Genomic DNA, 18966 nt, shown 5'->3' with positions numbered 1-18966 from the left:
AATGATAGCCCACAACGCCTCAAATGTTATTTTCGGGCGTCTAGAACACAAAAATTTCGCGGGGCATGCCCCTGGACCCCCTACGACATTGTTGTCTCGATCGGCCCAAATTTCGGCCCCCCTTTCGGCCCCCCTTTTGGACATCTCTGGATCCGCCCCTGAGTATACGTGTGCGTATTTACATTTAGCTGTGCGTATGCTGATTTTTACTCCTGCAGTACGCGTTTAATTAACTACACATCATTAATACAGTACGGATACGATGAATAACTATTGTGTTAGAAAGAACTTGTTTGTAATGCTATTTTGATAGACTTTCGTCAAAGAAATAAACTTTTCAGCATTCGAGAGAGAATACAGTCACTGACGTCATTTTGGTCGGTGCATGCAGACAGGTAAATCGTGCGATGATTCTATAACTAGGCTAGGCTACGGCCTAGTAGTAGGAGGAGGCCGGGGGCGGCAGTCCTGCATGGCCGCCAGGTCCTACATCTAAATTTGTTCCTTGAGTCTGTAAAATAGGTCTAGAATATTCCTATTAAACGTTCAGTTTGTTGTGTTTATGAGGGTCCATTTATTCACTAAATTCCTTAATTGTTCATACTTAATATTGAATTTGAAGTAACTTTCTTTGGGTTCTAATTAAGCTTGTTTTACGAAAGTAATTTTCAATTACAATTCAATTTTTATCGCGGTGCGCGATGTATTCGCGGTGACGAACCTTTTTGCACACGAACCCAAAAAAATCAAGCCAAGCGTCCACTAATAGAAAAATTACTGTAGTGGACGCTGGGGAATAGGCAAATAACATTGGGAGTTACAGTGATGACGTCACGATTGAATTATAATGATCTTTTGATACGCATACAGTGACCCACTAAAAGAGTCGCTTTTTTTTCAATTTCTTGGTTCTAAGGTTGCATTTAGCTTCTAGCTATTTAAATTCTACAGGTAATTTAATGACTTTTGACCCAACGGAGTAACTTATTCCTCCATGTTGACCCTTAAGGTTTGTTTCAATAAGAGGTTAACTTTATTATACATTCCACATCATTTATAAATAGTCGAGGTTAACAATGTCACGGCCAAAGGATTACTATCTTATCAATATAATTTCATTAAAAGAGAATATAAAATACTTACCATTAACTGTTGAATTGAAGACAGTATTATTACAAATGCCTCTTAACAATATCAAATTTATTTATAATTCCAACTATATTTTAAGTGAAATCAACGACTATATATTAAAATGAATATTTCCTTGAGAATAATTGTATGCACACGTATAAATGTAACCTACTTTTTATTTGTTCGAGTTGTGCGCGTCGCTGGGTACACTAGCACAGGGAGACCCCGTGTCGTGACACTAGTTGTCATGGATCTGATAGGAACTTATTTTATTAAATTTGATAAATAGTCATGGTTATTTTTTTTTATTCTGTTACATTCAACTGCAACAAAATTTGCCAATTACAAAAACGAAATATTGTTTTACAAAAATAAATAAATAAATAAATAAATATCTTTATGAGGCCTATGAAGTTGAGTAAATTCAAACTTGAGAAGAATCTTAGCGTCTCACAAGATTTGAACCTAGGACCTAGGAATTGGAAGGCAGTCACTTAAACCACTAAGCTTTCAATTTAAATTATATTTACTAAAATAGTGTATATACATATAATACCTTAGATATTTGTTAATAATTATATATTTTTTATTGTTATATTGTGAAAGAAATAAATGTTGATTTGATTTGATTTGAGGTACCGTACGAATCCAATTAAACTATTTTTAAGTATTAAAATATCTCTAGGTGTAAGGAACACAAAATGTTCATGATTAATTGGTTATGCTTTACTTACTTTCGAATTCCTCGAAGAATTTCAAAATCTGTTGAGTTTTCCGAACTTTTCAGATCCATATCATTCTTTAGAAAAATTAGTTGATTATGGTTTCGAGATTTGTGCACAATGCCCATATTAAAGCTGGAGGCATTAGAACAGTACCCAACTTTGGCGGCCAAGCATTGGACGTCGCTATCTGGTTGAAAGCCACAACAGTGTTTGTTGAGACGGTTATGAATCTAAGTGAATAGAAATAAGGACTCAGACTCATTTCATTTCATCATTTAAAAGAAAACTCTTTGCTCGCATATACATAAAAATGTAAAACAGTTAAAATAGGCCTACTAAAAAAACTGAAATAAGAAACCCTATTATGTTTAACAAATGATACCATATTTTACGTAGGATAATCTATTTTGAATAGGATGTATTTTATTTATTTTTGTTTCAACAATGTTTAAAATTGGTGACCCTTTCCAGCATAGCTGATAGGTAGGGGCCCACTTTGACAACTCAAAGACGATACAGAAAAAGAGAAAATAAACGGATGTACTGTGATTTCCATTCGTTAATTTATTATTTAATGCTGGTAAGCTTGGCAACACTATGAACTCGGTTTTTAAATATTGAATTTATCAATATTAGACTGATCTAATAATAACCCTCAAAATTAGTTACAAAAAAAAGTTGTTTAAATTAATTAATCAGTCAATCAATCAACAGAGATTTAAATTGACTTTATAATTATCATTGCAACCAGTGCGTTATACCTGCCATAATATATTTCTGAGACAAAGAGAGTAAATGAATGGATACCCAGAAATGGTAAAAAATGAGAAAAACAAACAGAGGTGAAGAGACGACCTGAGAATGTGGTAATGAGAATGAGAATAAATAATGGTTCAGAGCAAAACAGACAGAAAGAAGTGGAAGATTTTTAGAAGAGGGATGTTCAACAATGGACCGAATGGACCCTGAAGTAAATATTTAAGAACTTGTCAAACGCTTTATGAAGTATAGGCATTATATTTATGTCGGCTCTGACTCCGGGAAAGTTGCTTCCAGTATTTTCCCCCCCGGACATCCACCCGTGATATATTTACCCCCGGACTAATACCCCCCTATGAAAATTTCCCCTGGACTTTTTATCTCATATAATTTACAATTATACATTTTAATTATAACACATTATAATTTTTCAATTTACTTAATTTTAAGGAAGTAGTTATTCCACGATATGCAATAGTGCAATAAGATAGCGAGACTGAAGGCTGATTGGTATGAACTAAATTTTGCCCAGACTCAGTGTTCTTATTTGGCCGATTTCAGTCTTAAATGTTCTTATTTCCATCATATTTTATACACATTTCAAACATACAAAGTTATGATTTTACAGCAATATATTACTGTATTATAGGGTATTTATTACCATGAAACGTATTCCTTCATGGTATCACATGTCACTTAATTCCTCAGGGGTCAACTACTGCAAATAAGGATAAGATTTGTGGGTTTTCTATTTTTTTAAAATGAAAACCTCATTTGACATGTTACCTAAGTCAAAATTTGTTCTTATTTTCTTCTTAATTTTTCAGCCTCCGTATTCTTATAAAATGTGTTCTTATAAAATAATGCGTATAATAGCTTAATGTATTTAATTCCTATTGCTGTTTGTATAACTATTATAATCCATGTCTTCAAAAGCTTTATATCATAATTTAATAATAATAATGGTAACAATAATAATAATAATAATAAAAAAACAGTAATAATAATAATTAAAAGAAATTGATTTAATAATAAAAATAGGAACTATAAAGAGAAAATGTAAGAATTTTTTTTTATTCTGTATGAATAGCATTATTAAATAAGTTCAAATAGATAATAAAAAGTATTTTAGTTTTATATAAAAATGATTATGTAAAAATTATAGCTTTGTAAGTTTTAACTTTCAGTATCAGTAATTCATTTTCTTATATTATTTAGATACTTTTGGTAAATATTTTCCATGTAAGTATTGTTGTTAGCCTACTTGTGCAATTGATTTTCATGTATTCTTATTATTTCAATTTTTGTTTTATTTAACACATGATGGGAGGGGGGAAGAGAATTTTTTATGTAAACCCTCGATAAAATACTAAGATGGATTGTCACCTCTTGCTGTCTCTTATACACATCTAGATGTGTATAAGAGACAGGGGTAGGACGGGGGAAAATACAGGGGAAAATGCCCGGGAGAAAATGTCTGGGGAGCAACTCGCTTGATTCCGTTTACATCATATTATTTTGACATGTTGGCCTGTAGAATCCAGTATGACGAGATTACTGTAACTTTATATTGTTCAATAAATACATTTGAGCTTCATATGCCCAATTCAAAAATCAAATAAAACATTATTATTATTATTATTATTATTATTATAATTATTATTATTATCATACTTTACCTGTAAAAGGAAATCAAATAGTGCAAGCTTTCCCCACTCTAGCCCATCAATATTTCCGCATTTATTTGATGCCGTTGAATCAGTAAACTGGATACTTTTGCATTCTAATATATCCCTCTTAATAAGGCCATCTACCGATTGAATGTCTACGCTATCAATTCCTATTACAGAGTGCAAAGTATTTTCCGGAATATTTAAAGTACTTGCACTCGTTGATTTGATATGCTTTGCTACGCTCGGTAAAGCTCTACCAATGCCGAGAACTCGGTCAAGATGAAATGCTAAAACTTCGTGCACAGACAGTAGACTTGATGTGAGCCCTCGATAAAATACTAAGTTAGACCGTTTTTCTGTACGATCAAACTGTCTCGGTTTTATATCATCTTTCGGAAACATCAATGTATTCCAACGAAGGCCGTCATAAAACTCCGCATTACTAATACGCATGATATCTGTGCCTGAGAGTATTACCATTGAATCAATATCGTCTGCTGAAAACCAGATTGGCTTGCTATAAAATCGTATACTTCCTTTGACGAAAGCGGAAGATTTTCCCACAGGCGTTTTTACTATTGTATACTGTCCATTTCTCGATCGTACCTTATTAAAATATTTGTTATGTTCTTGTTCTTCTTTATTACCAAGTGACATCTGAGTGTACTGGAATTGACCTCTTACTGCATGTTTATAGCCTTCTCTTGCGCGCTTTAATTCATAACTTTCTTTTTTAAAAATCTTTGATGAAGTTAACATTGAATTTGTTTTTTTAAATGGTCCAAGCGTTACATAACGCACATTCGAAACGCTTTCTGCTGAAGAAAATTTATTAAATTTTCTATTTTTTGCATCATGTATCGAGTCCTTTTTATTAAGTTTCAGCGGTTTTGGTGAATTAAAAAGCACCTGGTTATTCATAGACCTTAGATTGGAATGTGTTTTATATGTGTTACTTACTTTCCCACTAAATTGGCTAAATATTCCTAAACACATCACAGCAGACACCGCCACAATATAAATGATTTTTCGAAGTCTTCTTGAAGGCATTATACTTCGTCTCCAATGCATTGTTTTTGAGTCTTCACTAACGCTTTCTCCACATACAAGATAGTCGGTGTTTCACCAGTAACTGATGTTTCCTTATCATCGTTTTATTGAAGCAAGTGAAGTTTTATTTAGTTCACTAAAACCCGAGATGCTAATACCCAAATTCATATTCGACCTCTAAAAACCAAAGCATCTGCAAATATTTGGTGTCGAGATAATAAATAAGTTTAGAAGCAGAGAATCGACAAGCTGTTTCAGAAAGAGCGTCGTCGACTTGGTTTCAGACTTGACGGTAATGTTAAGTTAGCTCTCAAACCGGCATCTTCGTTTTGGTTGAAGCACAGAAACGGACTGAAGTATAGCTATCAAAGACCATCACATCGAAAGAGTGACTCAACGTCTTGACGTTTGTAACCGCGAGTCCAGGAGATAGGAAAGGGTCACTTATACTGTACTTCGCATCAGTATTTCAAAAAGTGATTCATCAAGGTGTTGTCTAAGTCTATAGTGTAGCTGTATTTGGCAATCGAACGATGAATGTTAGGGTCAAATCGCCACTGGAGACCTGTCGAGATCAAGTAGCTTGGTTTCTGCTGTCGGTGAAGGCCCCGCTGTGAATGACCTTCTGTGTCCCCAATACTTTTCACATTCAGCTTGCACTTGTCTAGAATCGACGAGAAGTTTTAGCTCTGAACCAACGAGGACACTGAAATAAACAATAGACCCGTTTGACTTTTATGTTAAAAATACCGATACATCTTTTTAAATGCTCACTTTGACAAGAAGAAAAATATAGCTTAACTATAGTTTTAATTCGATTGCTGCATACATTCATTTTGAAGCGCAATATTATAAATGGATTAAAAAAAAAAATCAATTTTTTTATCAGATTTCTTACAATTATGCCTGTCTATATTGTCGACATAAACACAGGAAGCATTCATCAACATCAACCAATCGATCGATATATCTATCAACCCCTCAACCAACAAATAAATCAATACTAAATAAATTTCCCTTAAAGTGGTTCTGCATTATACACACATTCCCAGTGCTTTCTTTAATGACTAATTAATTTACAAAGAGAAAATAACAACAATTTAAAATGTACACAATTAATGTTGTACCTGTCTCTTATACACATCTAGATGTGTATAAGAGACAGCGCTTTCTCCACATACAAGATAGTCGGTGTTTCACCAGTAACTGATGTTTCCTTATCATCGTTTTATTGAAGCAAGTGAAGTTTTATTTAGTTCACTAAAACCCGAGATGCTAATACCCAAATTCATATTCGACCTCTAAAAACCACATTTCTCATGATCTTTTATCAGGGATCTACTTAATATCCAGGACAACTTAGGCCTAATTATAGCTTACTAAGATCATACTATAGTATATATAGTATGATCAACAAATCACAACTTTTTTTTCGCATTTAGCACAATTTTCTTCACTTTTTATTGCTGTTAATATTATTATCAATTATTACTATCGTCATTATCATCATTGTTATTATTATTATTATTACTATTAGTAGTAGTATTATTAAACAAACATGATCTTTTATCAGGGATTTTTGACAACCATGGAGATCTTTTTCTTATTAATGTGTGTGTGATATACCATAAAAAATAAAAAAACATAGAAAAAAAGCTTAAAAACATTGTCTTTGAGTATGTGCTTTACATAGGGCTACGTGAATTACGTGATTTCACAACCACCTCAGCCCCATCATGGCTGGGGCTGAAGTAAGAAAATTTGAGGAAATAGAACCTCTCGAAATAGCCGGAAATGACACTTTTATATAGTAAAATTCATCATCATCACATTACCATTATAGTCAAAATGAAACGCCAACAAATTTCTCATGATCTTTTATCAGGGATCTACTTAATATCCAGGACAACTTAGGCCTAATTATAGCTTACTAAGCTTTAACTATATGTACTATATTATGATCAACAAATCACAACTTTTTTTCGCATTTAGCACAATTTTTATTGTTATTAATATTAATATCAATTATTACTCTCGTCATCATCATCATTGTTATTATTATTATTATTATTATTACTATTAGTGAGTATTATTAAACAAACATTTAAAGAAACTTGCAAAAGGATAAAAACGAAATTGAACCACAGTATCGCATTTCTATCTTAAAAGACCTGGCCTGAGATTTATGGATTTAAGATTTTTTTAAATCACGCTTAGGCCTATGTGTTCTACTAGGTCTATGTATAACGTGTACTGATGCATATTTACATGTTTAGAAGTATTCATTTTGTGTGATCCCAGGAAAGAATTTGTATTGGCTCAAGAATAAGCTTTAAAATTTTAACACTGTGTACAAAGGGAGGGGGGGGGGAGCCGCGGCTCCCACGGCTCTCCCCCCCCCCCTGGATACGTCCCTGAAGTCGGCAAAGATCATCTCCGGCCATTTAGAAGTCAAAATTTTTCCGGGGAGAATCCGAACGTCCATTTCTCTTTGGGGTTCACTGATTCATGGAATCGTTTGCAAGAGGGGAAAACCTTGAATTTTGAAGAACTTAAGTCATTGAAGGACACCACAGAAGTCGGAAATGCTCATCCCGACATCTTGGAATGAAAACTTTCACGGGGGAGAACCCTCAGACCCCTTAATCTTTGGGGTTAATCGATTAATGGGAAAAATAATACATATGCAACTACTATGCAATTGTTTTTATGTATGTATACATTAACAGCCTATAAAAATGAGCAAGTTTACCTGACCGTTTAAAAAAAAAAAAAGGGGGGGGGGGTGGAGAAAAAAGGGGGGGGGGGGGTGGAGGGAACCCTAAATTTTGAAGAACTTAAAGTTCATTAAAATACAGGTAAAACTCAAAAGTCTTGAAAGCTCATTTCACGCTATCTACGATCAAAATTTTCCCGGGGTAGGAACTCCCCCATACATTTTTGTGGTTTTTGGGAAACATTTTGACCCCACCCCCTAACTTTGAATCCAGATCCCCTGATTCATATTCCTATTCATTTTACTAGTGAGCCCCATTTGAAAAAGTTCCGCCGGCTCTGTAAACCATAAGCCCAGTGTACACAATTTGGCTCATGTGCGCTTTAAAGAACCTAGTATATAAGTAAGGGTTTTTTCGGTGTACTGGTTCATACAACGCCTGTTTTGGACATACGATACCTCGTACCAGTTTACCGGGTAGCCCAGACATAAATCGCTATATATATATATAACACATATATATATATAATAGAACACATATATATATATATGCTGCAGAATAGTCGGTAGGCTGGAATAATTGTATTTTACTTTATTTCTTTGAAAAAACATGTTAGTGTGATATATACTGATGAGTGGCTAATTTTTTCAATGGATAATACACTTATACCTTGCTAAGTCTGTATCTCAGTATAGTAACCGTCGACTTAATTTTACAGTACTTTAAACCAGCATGTATCAAATACTGTAAGTGGAATTAATACGCTTACCTTAACAGCAGGCTATAGTTCACAATATGGTCGTTGTTGATTATCTGTATCGAAGTGCTAGCGTCCAGTGATTCATGCCAAGTCATCAGTCAACCTAGAAAGAATAGCTTCCTCTATGGCCAAAGTCAAAGCGCTCTATTCATTCTCATTGTTAGCGAGAACCCTTGTGTAAACAGACTGATCCCAAAAATGTTGTTGTATTGCATTTATCACCCTTAGCTTTATCATTTTGAACAATACATTACTAATACTGAAACCTAATCTATGATGGTCATATTCCAACTCATTGTTAGATCAGGGAACCAGATAATTTACGTACCGTAATAACTCCATTTAAATTTAGATGATTATCGTGATGTTATCTTTTTGGTATCACCAATGTGTTGTAATTCAAATTTCAAATATATATTTGCAAATGATTACAAGCCTAGTTAAGCAGCAGATTTAAATATTATTCTTTACACCAATAATTACATCTTCCTATTTTAGTTTGTATATTTCAATCGCTATATGATATGGAGCAGCGATTTTAAGCTCTAAATATGACGCATTTTTACAGCCACTGTATGCGATGCGATGTATGAGGAGTAATGTCCATTATTTTTTCTTGATCTACCAGCAAAGATACCACAATTAATTTCAGAAGTTTAATTCGAAAAGCAGAGAAATTCTATTGCAAGATAAAGCACAATAAATTCCATAGTGAGTAGAAGCAGGGACTCCCTGGTTTCAGATGAACAAATTAAAAGCCAGTAAGCCGAGCATAGTACACAGTTCACATAGGATGTGAGCATGAATGCGCTGCTAGCTCGCAAAAATAAGGTTATATGAGAGGATTTTTATTTACTGAGCATGATTCTTTTATTTTTTTAACATTTATGAAAATACCTGGTGAAAATGTACGAGGGGAAAATGTCCGGAGGGCACCCAACCTACATCTCGTAGGAATTTAAAAACGTTATAAATGGAAAATGTAACAATGATTGAAAATACCATTTAGTTTATTAGCATAGAATGATTAAAATTAAGTGTGAAATTAGATTCCTATATCTTGGCTACCATTGGTCGTAGTGTTGTTGCTTGCTTTTTTTATATTGTTGAAATAAACTTATCACCATTAATTTGCCCACCCCGTTCATATGCAAATTATTTTAATTACGGTGCCTATGCAAATTGGGTTTTGAAAACTAGTTCATATAGCAGTCATTACTCGTAGAGACTTGGTTGTTTTATGTTCCCTTTTGTTTTGTTTGTTTTTTTTTTTTCATTTTTTTTTCGCGTAAATTTAGTATAGAGTAAGAACATGCTGAATCGAAAAAATGTGTTGTCGCTTTCATATGCAAATTAGCCTAAATATTATTATGTATGCAAATTATGTGTGAAAATAATGCATTTAAAAATACCTGAGGGCCTGTATGGTCCTCTATCTGAGTGTACTGGCCACTGGTTGTATTTAAAATTCACCCGATACCACTCTACAACTTAAATCCAGCAGATCGCTTTTATTTGAATCTACGACACTATAATTCAACTAAATGTATTTAAAATACATCCATGTAAATTTAGTTCATATGAATTTAATTGGTTTATTTCACCGGAGCCTAGCTTCAAACAAATACAAATAAAGTTATAGTAGAAAAACTCCTCCTGTGATTGGGATTCAACGTGCTTTTACCCTAAAAAATAAAGCAATTTAAAAAAGAGTACAGTTCAGTTCATTAGAAAATCAGACATAATTAGGCCTACATTAATTTGTACATTTAATTAAGATACTACGGATATAATATAACAATTGTTACACTATTATACTGTCATGACTGTACTATTAAATATTGTGAAGATGTTCACTATAATGCACAACATGTATAATTTTCTAATAATCCTAACACCAACATGTAATACCATTATGAACGAACGATAACAATATCGAGTATAAAAATCTATTAGATTTGTATATGGAAAATGGAAATCAGAGCAGTAAAACTGTTCTTATGGAAGAAATAATAGAAATAACAGTCTACCACCCTCTATTATCTTTATTAAAGACTGCGTCATTCCACACAGGCGAGTTATTAAAGTGTTTGATATACTTTACTTACAGAGTAATATTGTACCAGCCTTTTAATTTGATTAGCTCATAAGTTGTTAATAACGTAATTGTGTATCGTCATTTACAATATATTTTATTGTATTGTTTAACATTACCTGTTTTGGATTTATTCATTTGAAAGTAAAATTGACTATATGAGGTTGTTTTTCATTTTCGGTCTAGATCTATACGTTTCTGAATTTCAATTTAGAGACATTTTTGAGTATTTTTTATAAATTTTATTTCATTCATTCTAATTTTAATTGAATTCAAATTTCTTGTCTTCAGAACTGTATTTTGAATTCCAGTAATGAGGCATTGTAATTATTATGATTTTTAGATGAATTCAAATTGGCTCAATTCAGAACTGTACTTTGAATTCCAGTAATGAGGCATTGTAATTATTATGATTTTTAGATGAATTCAAATTGGCTCAATTATAGTCTGAGACAACTACACAAGTTGTATAGTTGTCTCAGGTATAGTTAATGAAAATAAACAATGTTGATTTGTATCACCATACAAACCGTTGCTATAAGGTATTCACACTTAATTTCTAAATTGTTAATATTAGAGAATATGTAATTGGCCTTGATTACCATCATCAGAGTTCAGACGTGTAAACGATTCTATAGTAATCTATAAATATCATAGATGTAATATAAAACTCTTTTTTTTTTTACAGTTCCGGGCCGGCTGCCCATCCCCCCTCCCCCCACTCGAATCCACCATAGCCTATAAAACCCAACTGTTAGAAATTAAGAAAACTTACCACAAATAGCTATACTGCATCCATTTTAAAGATAAAAACATTTATTTAAAATGAAAAGCCGAATGTAAATTTGAATGAAAATAGTTTTGTTGTGACACAGGATAAAAAGGAGTTCCCATAACAAGTGTTAAATCGGCCAGCAGGGTTGTATTACAAAGTGCTCCATTCATGTAATACTAATAAGGGTGTTCCTTTAATAAGAGTTCCAATTAATACCGGATAACCCAAAGTTTGGGTTTTACTAACACTTACACCCCTGGCCAGCAGCGAATTTGCGTAACGTAGGATAGTTTGGTAACATCTCATTAATTTTCATAATTATCCTTATAGAACGTATTTTGCGCATGCGTTGTTTTCAAGTCTGTGACCGCCTCAGTGAGCAGCTGTTCTGTGATCTAGTGTTCGATTTTGATAGAAAGACACAAAGTCTTTTCCTTGTATGAGCCTTGTTGAATCAATGCAAGAATAAAACAAGTGATTGATAATAGATTCTGAAGTAGAATACATTCTTTTAGTCCGAAAATACAAAATATTATTAAATATTTGTTCAATTAACATATGATTAGGACAAGAAACTCGATTCTGACACGATTACCAATACGGTTACATCTTGTGTATATATGATGCCAAGACAAAATAATAAAATAAAATAATATATAAGATAAGATAATTATATTCACTCACAACACATCAGTTTTCTCACAAATTTGAAATAATAATAAGGCCTAGTATGCACTCAAATACTGTAGATTTTCACCATAGGCTGGGCTCCAAGGCCAACTTGCACAATTTTCATCTATGTTGGATCATAGAGAAAGTTTCTCTATGGTTGGATGAACCCTTTGTGTGAAACCTCGCATATCGCAATCAGTAGTTTGCGTCAGTGGACCACTGTATGGGCATAATCTGTGTGTGTATGACCTATGTTTGATCATGATTGTTTCTTGCCCTCTAAATCTAAAATATTGGTTGCTTTAAATTTTAAGTTTTCCCCTTAAAAGTAAGTTTATCTAAGAGATAGTATGCCTATTCCATACTTGGTGCATTCTTATACATAATATAATTTATTGTTTTTTTTTCGCTTTTTCAAAACAATTTGTATCTTTATTGTGTGAGGTTTAGACGCGTCCACGCATCTCTAAATAGGGGCTACAGTTGTGTCGAACGATGGACCGTGAATAAGGTGAAAGAAAATTAAATCTTTGGCGAACTGAGCGGATACAATTGATTAAAAAGCGGCCCTTTTAATAATTTTACATATTATTATAGTCAAGATTAGATGGTGGGCTCGGAGGCCTAATTCAACAAAAGATCCAGTGAGCACAATGTTCATAATTTTATACGAGTAAGGCCTACTTTAAGGCTTACTTGCAAGTATCATTATAATCACAAAACATTAGAATTAGAGCCTTCATTCCGTCTGTTACCGGTATAAAACATCCGATTTGATTTATAATTGTCGTGAACTGCATATATATTTCAAAGTAAGCATAAAAGAAGGTGATTTATGTTATACAACTTGTTTATTTTGTTTTGTATATGATGTTTCTTATAGGTGAGATTTGTTTCTTATGTTAGGCGTAAATAAAAGGAACAATTAAAAAAAAAATAAGGCGTATACCTTATTACATGACCAACATTTGTTGTACAGTACCGATACCTATTGTAAATGTGATAATAATAATTTATTGGCTCTCTCTTTCAAAGCAGAGGAAGCAAAGTAAAGATAAATTCATAAAAAAAAGAGACAATAGTAATGAAAAATCCAAATCCAATTAAAATAACATAATATTCTAAAGTTTAAAATCTTAACTAAAAGGGGAAAAAATAAATAAATAAATTTAAAAAAAAATAAATAAAAATATGTAATAATAAAATAAAGTAAATAAAAATAGATAAATAAATAAAAACAAGCACATAATATAATAAATGCAATGTGAAACTGATGTAAAAGCATACATATCAAAAACACCACAGAAGTATAGTCAATGTCTATTCATAAAATCATTAAAGAGAGAAAAAAAAAAGAAAAAAAAAAACAGCTATAAGCTATTAACATTATTAGCAGGGTCATTTAAAACATGTGTTCGTTTTTCCCATGCATCTTTTAGATATTCTTTAATACAAGTATCAAAAATTAAGCCAAGAGTCGAATTTGTTGAGAAAAGATCATCAAGCAAATAATGAATTTTTAGATGTGGTGAACCATTGGAGAAATTTTCCCAATATTCATGTAAATTATTTTTAAATAGAGCAATTTTAATTTCATGGATGGTATTAGTCGAATAATATAAAATGAATGAATGCATGAAATGACAGATGGTCTCATATGATGGAATAATCCGATCCTTCGCGTTAAGCCTCGTCTATTGTAAATAGAATGATTAAATGTGAACTTACCGTTTGAAATTTAATCATTATTTTATGAGTAATTAGTAGGGAGAGATTACATGAGATCTCGCTCGGCGCATGCGCAGGCAAACTTTCGAGCATAATGGGTCCTCAGGTTTATCATCAGTCACATCATCATAGGAAATGTGGTAACTATGTGAATTTAATGAGCGAATGGCATGTCATCTCTCCCTACTACTGTAATTACTCATAAAATAATGATTACATTTCAACGGTATGTTCTCATTTAATCTTTCTATTTTATTTCGTAATTCTCCATGAGAAATTACATGAGATTTTGAAGCCCTGAAGACACATTAGTTGCACAATGAAAAGAAACATACATAACAATGAACATCCTGTCGAAAACATTTATTTCGAAACTATACGAGAGTTCACTTGCTAATAAATACCCAAGGCAGTGAAAAGAAAACCAACACACTTTTGTCCATATATAAATCAATTTTTCCAACACTATAACAATGTTTAACCTAAGCCCTCTCAAAATGATCAGCTAATAAGGGATGGTAGAAAGTTTGAAAAGTTCTCTCATTAGACCATCCAGCATTTCCAAGAATGGTAGACGTGGGTACAGATGCTCTCTGTGCCGCTGATGTGGATGCAGCTCGAGTTGAGTGTGATTTATATGTAGCAGTATCTATACCTGCATTTCTCATCGTTGTATTAATCCAGCGTTAAATACTTCGTTTTGTAACACGATTGTGTGGTTTCTTTAAATTTATGAACAGATACTTTTCTTCGCCTCTGATATTTTCAGTTTGAATTACAGTATATAATCTTTTAAATGTTGTACAACACACAGTCTCTTCCAGCGGATACGATTTCATTTCAATGATATTTTTGCTCCGACCTGTTCTATTGTGTTTCAATAATCTATTAATAAACCTTACCGAGTTATCGGTTAGAATTATATTATCCATTTTCAAAAGATGGAGTGTCTGTAATCTATGTGCCGATATGAGAACCATTAGCATGCTCTATTTATATGACAGATCATTCAAACTAAGGTTATTATTAGGAGACAGTGTTCTTAAATAGTCAGAACTACCTTCACGTCCCAGACCATGGGTGTACATAGGGTTAGCAGGGCTAAGGTTTAAAATACCTTTCATGAATCTAGAAATTAATGGGTCCGAGCCAATAGTATTAGGACCATCTAATATCAAAAGTGGTTATTGCGCGCTCCTTGCTGTGTTAACACAATTGTAACTGGCTTCATTATGACATTATGATCAAGGTCACTTAAGAATTTTAGTATAGGTTCAACTGACGACTTAAAATAACTTGTCTCTGATTTGACAGAAATGCTTCAATTTTCTGATGTACACATTGCAGTGCTTTTTGTTTGCTGGACGACAGGATGCTGTGATGATTGGTATTGTTTAATCGGTCAGGAATCTACCTTAGAAAGGTCTGATATCCTGCATCACAAAAAGATCAAGCCGATCATATAATGGGTGACTTATATGAGTAATTGGTTGTCCTCTTTTCCCTTTTAGCACCATAGTTTCGCAAACTACTGTGTGTAGCAACATCGGAAACCATGCTTGCATTGGCCAATTAGGTACTACCAGAATACCAGTTGCCCCGTATACTTGTATCGTTTGTAATACTCGAGGTATGAGGCAAAACGTGGGAAAGCGTAAAAATTAAGTGGACCCCAATTTACAGTGAAAGCATCTACACTTTCCGCCTCTTGGTCTGTTAACCGTGTAATGAATCTAGGAATTTGGTGATTTAGTCTGGAAGCAACAATTCAATTTCTGGCAGTCCAAACTTTGCTACCAGTTCATTAAAAACACATTTATCTAACATCCATTCAGTTCTGTTATTGAACACCCTTGATCTGTGGTCTGCTCCAGTATTGAGATGCCCAGGTAAATGAGCAGCTGAAATCCAGATTCGTCTAGCAATACACCATTTCCATATTTTAATAGCTAAATCATTGCATTCATTGAATTTGATTCCACCCATGTTATTGAGGTAGGCAACTGCTGTTGTATTATCAATTCTTAAAAAAATATGGATATCTTGCCTGTTTGAGCAAAAAAGACTTAATTCCATACCATGCAGCTAAGATTTCAGAGTAATTTATTTGATTCTTTTTAGCCCTATTTAATTCTATTTCATTCCACCTTCCCCCAGTTTAAGAGTTAAGGTCCGTTGAACGCCAACCAGCCCCACTGGCATTAGTTCGGACTTCTATTGTCGATTTTATTAGTCTGATTTGGCACATAAGTGCTATCCAAATTATGTATCCACCATCGCAGGTCATCCTTTGCTCTATTTGACAATATCATATGCTGATCAAAATGGCCCTTATTAAGTTTCAAGGCAACTATTTTGTCTTTTTCAAATGACCGATAATAAAGGAGACCAAAATGAGCAGCTGGGAATGAAGCAATATACGCTTGCCAATCACACTTGCTTCATATCTAATGGTCGGTCGGCTAGCTCCAATTAAATATGAACATGCTGTAATAATTTCACTTGTCTTATGCTCTGAAAGTGTTACAGACATATTTTCTGAATTCAAAATAAACCCTAGAAATTGTATTTTCTTCACGGGGTCACATCAAGTATAGATTTGTGTGGGTGAATTATGAAACCCATATATGATAATAATGCTGTGGTAGCCTTAACTGCTTTTATAGCTGATGTTTTGTTTTAGGGTATCATCCAGATAACTTATTAGCAGATGGCCTGACTGCCTCCAGGAAGCAAGAATTGGCTTTAATAATTTATTAAACAACCTCTGTAGTCTTATAGTGAAAAACGGGGTTTTGTTTTGACAGGGGGGGAAACCCTTCTGTTTAAATTCCAATTTGTAACATTTCGCAGCTTGTAAGAGAAAAGGGTCAGATGTAAATTTGCACCAATTGTTATAGAACAATTTTATTCGACCTCCAACTGGATGGTCAGTGACAGTTTTGTTTGTCTCTTTATTATGTATATCAATGCTTCTCACGTTGTCTAAACTAGAACTGTTTAGGCCTTCTTTTGTTGTGTTCCCTGCTTCTGAGCGGGAGCCCTGTGGTTGTTGGTATCGATAATCTAAAAAAGGCCTCGATGTCATGCTTCCGTTCAATGAATGACGCCCTCATGCAGCGGCAAGGTTTCGTCTATATGGATGGTGGTAATTAGACTTGCCACAAGTCTCTAATTTATGGATTTTTCGTAGTACATTAGCGCATTTCGGAAAGCGCCACCAGCGTCAGTTTATGTTGAGAAACTTTTTTGATGAGAATTAGAGACTTGTAAAAGAGTGAGTCAAATCGAATGCAGACCGCTGGCGATTTTTTTTTCCGTACGAAACATTTGCATGAAACTTCACTCTGGCCATCTCGGATTGACTCGACTCTGAGTTCGATACGAGGAACAAGAGCAGACACTTCGCAATGTCGTGACGCTCGAGTTATACTTTTATTGCTTTTTCTATGTTTACCAACGGTAGGCCTATCAAATCTTGCGGATTTATAGGATGTACGTGTGTAACTAACTGTGACCCTCTTGTATGTTATTAAATGCTAGTATAATATCTACAATAACAACAGCTAGTACCCCCCTTTATAAAGTGTAGATAGGACGTACACCAAAGACTGACAGAAAGAAGATAAACTACAGGCCTAAAGCAGGCTGAGTTAAGTCCTACCTACCATAGGCCCTCCCTAAACTAGGCCTAGGTCCCTAGGCTGGGTCCTAGGTTGACACCAACAGTCACGCTTCACATGACATTGATTGAAATTTTGAAAAAAAGGGGGACAAAATTGAAGCATGAAATAAAAAATAGAGATGCTTAGGAGAAATATTATTAAATAATACCGTAATAAATAAAATATACCATTCCGGCGTTATTGAACTTGGCCAAACTATCCTTGTAATGTAATTAATGTTAAATAATAATAATAATAATAATAATAATAATTAATAATAATAATAATAATAATAATAATAATAATCATTTCAGCATTATTACCTTGGCTAAGCCTTGTAATCAATAACCTATTTACTAGGCCTATAATTAATAACTAGCCCAAGGGAATAGCTTTTGTGCTATTTCCCCTTAAACGTCGTTTTTTTTTTTTTTAATGTTCTCTAATTTCTCCATTGTCTAAGTTCCTAAGGTAGGTTTTAATAACATAATAATTAATAATAATAATAATAATAATAATAATAATAATAATAATAATAATAATAATAATAATAATAATAATAATAATAATAATAATAAATAATAATCATTTCGGCATTAATTAACTTGGTCTAGCCTTGCCTGCAGATGCTATTTACCATATAACTAGGCTTAGGCCTCATTTATACATTCATTGGTGCTCTGCCATTTTGGCAGGTCTTTGGCATCCAGTATTTAGAGCTGCCTATTCTCAGCTCTTCTCTTAATTTGAAAATAACTGTCACCCTGTTTCATTTGATAAAGAAACACGCTATCCCTTCCTCTTTGTGCTTTCCCCTGAAAGCGTATATTTTTAGTACTGTAGTTAGTAGGCCTAGGTAATTATGCAAAACCCAGATCTAACTAAAAAAAAAAAATAAATAAAATTGTCACAGTATTTAACTCAAGTTCAAATAACACTTTCCATTACTCGTGCAGCTCAATCAAATATTACATGTCATTTTAAACGACCCATTAGTATTAGCATGGTAACATATTTTTTTTTAAAATCAGACAGCGACGTTCTCTCAGAAGTTGTTTTGCATTTTGTAGACTTTTATCTGTTGATGACCTTTTGACCTCCTGAATTCTGCAATATGAGATTTTCGGCCCTAGTCGATTCAGTCGAGACGGCCCGAGTGGAGTTTCATGTAAATGTTTCGTACGGAAAAAAAATCGCAGACCGCTGGCCGTGACAA

General features: G+C 33.4%; 1 protein-coding gene across 1 annotated transcript in view; it reads right to left on the bottom strand.

Annotated features, from left to right (window-relative positions):
- The window catches only part of LOC117100996 (Golgi-associated kinase 1B-like), a 12092-nt gene extending 3111 nt beyond the window's left edge, over window positions 1-8981 (bottom strand). The window contains exons 1-3 of the mRNA XM_033240835.1: window positions 8825-8981; window positions 4295-6044; window positions 1866-2086 (exon numbers count right to left, since the gene is read on the bottom strand). Of these exons, the coding sequence (XP_033096726.1) occupies window positions 1866-2086; window positions 4295-5359 (1286 nt within the window). The 5' untranslated portion in view covers window positions 5360-6044; window positions 8825-8981. The remainder of the gene's footprint in view (window positions 1-1865; window positions 2087-4294; window positions 6045-8824) is intronic.
- Window positions 8982-18966: the final 9985 nt, after the last annotated feature.

This window comes from Anneissia japonica, unplaced genomic scaffold, assembly GCF_011630105.1.
Source record: "Anneissia japonica isolate Jap-2015-1 unplaced genomic scaffold, ASM1163010v1 scaffold904_len716149_cov161, whole genome shotgun sequence".
Classification (NCBI taxonomy): Eukaryota; Metazoa; Echinodermata; class Crinoidea; order Comatulida; family Comatulidae; genus Anneissia; species Anneissia japonica.
Note: the sequence above shows the minus strand (reverse complement) of the source record. Positions and strands in the feature narration are given on the sequence as shown.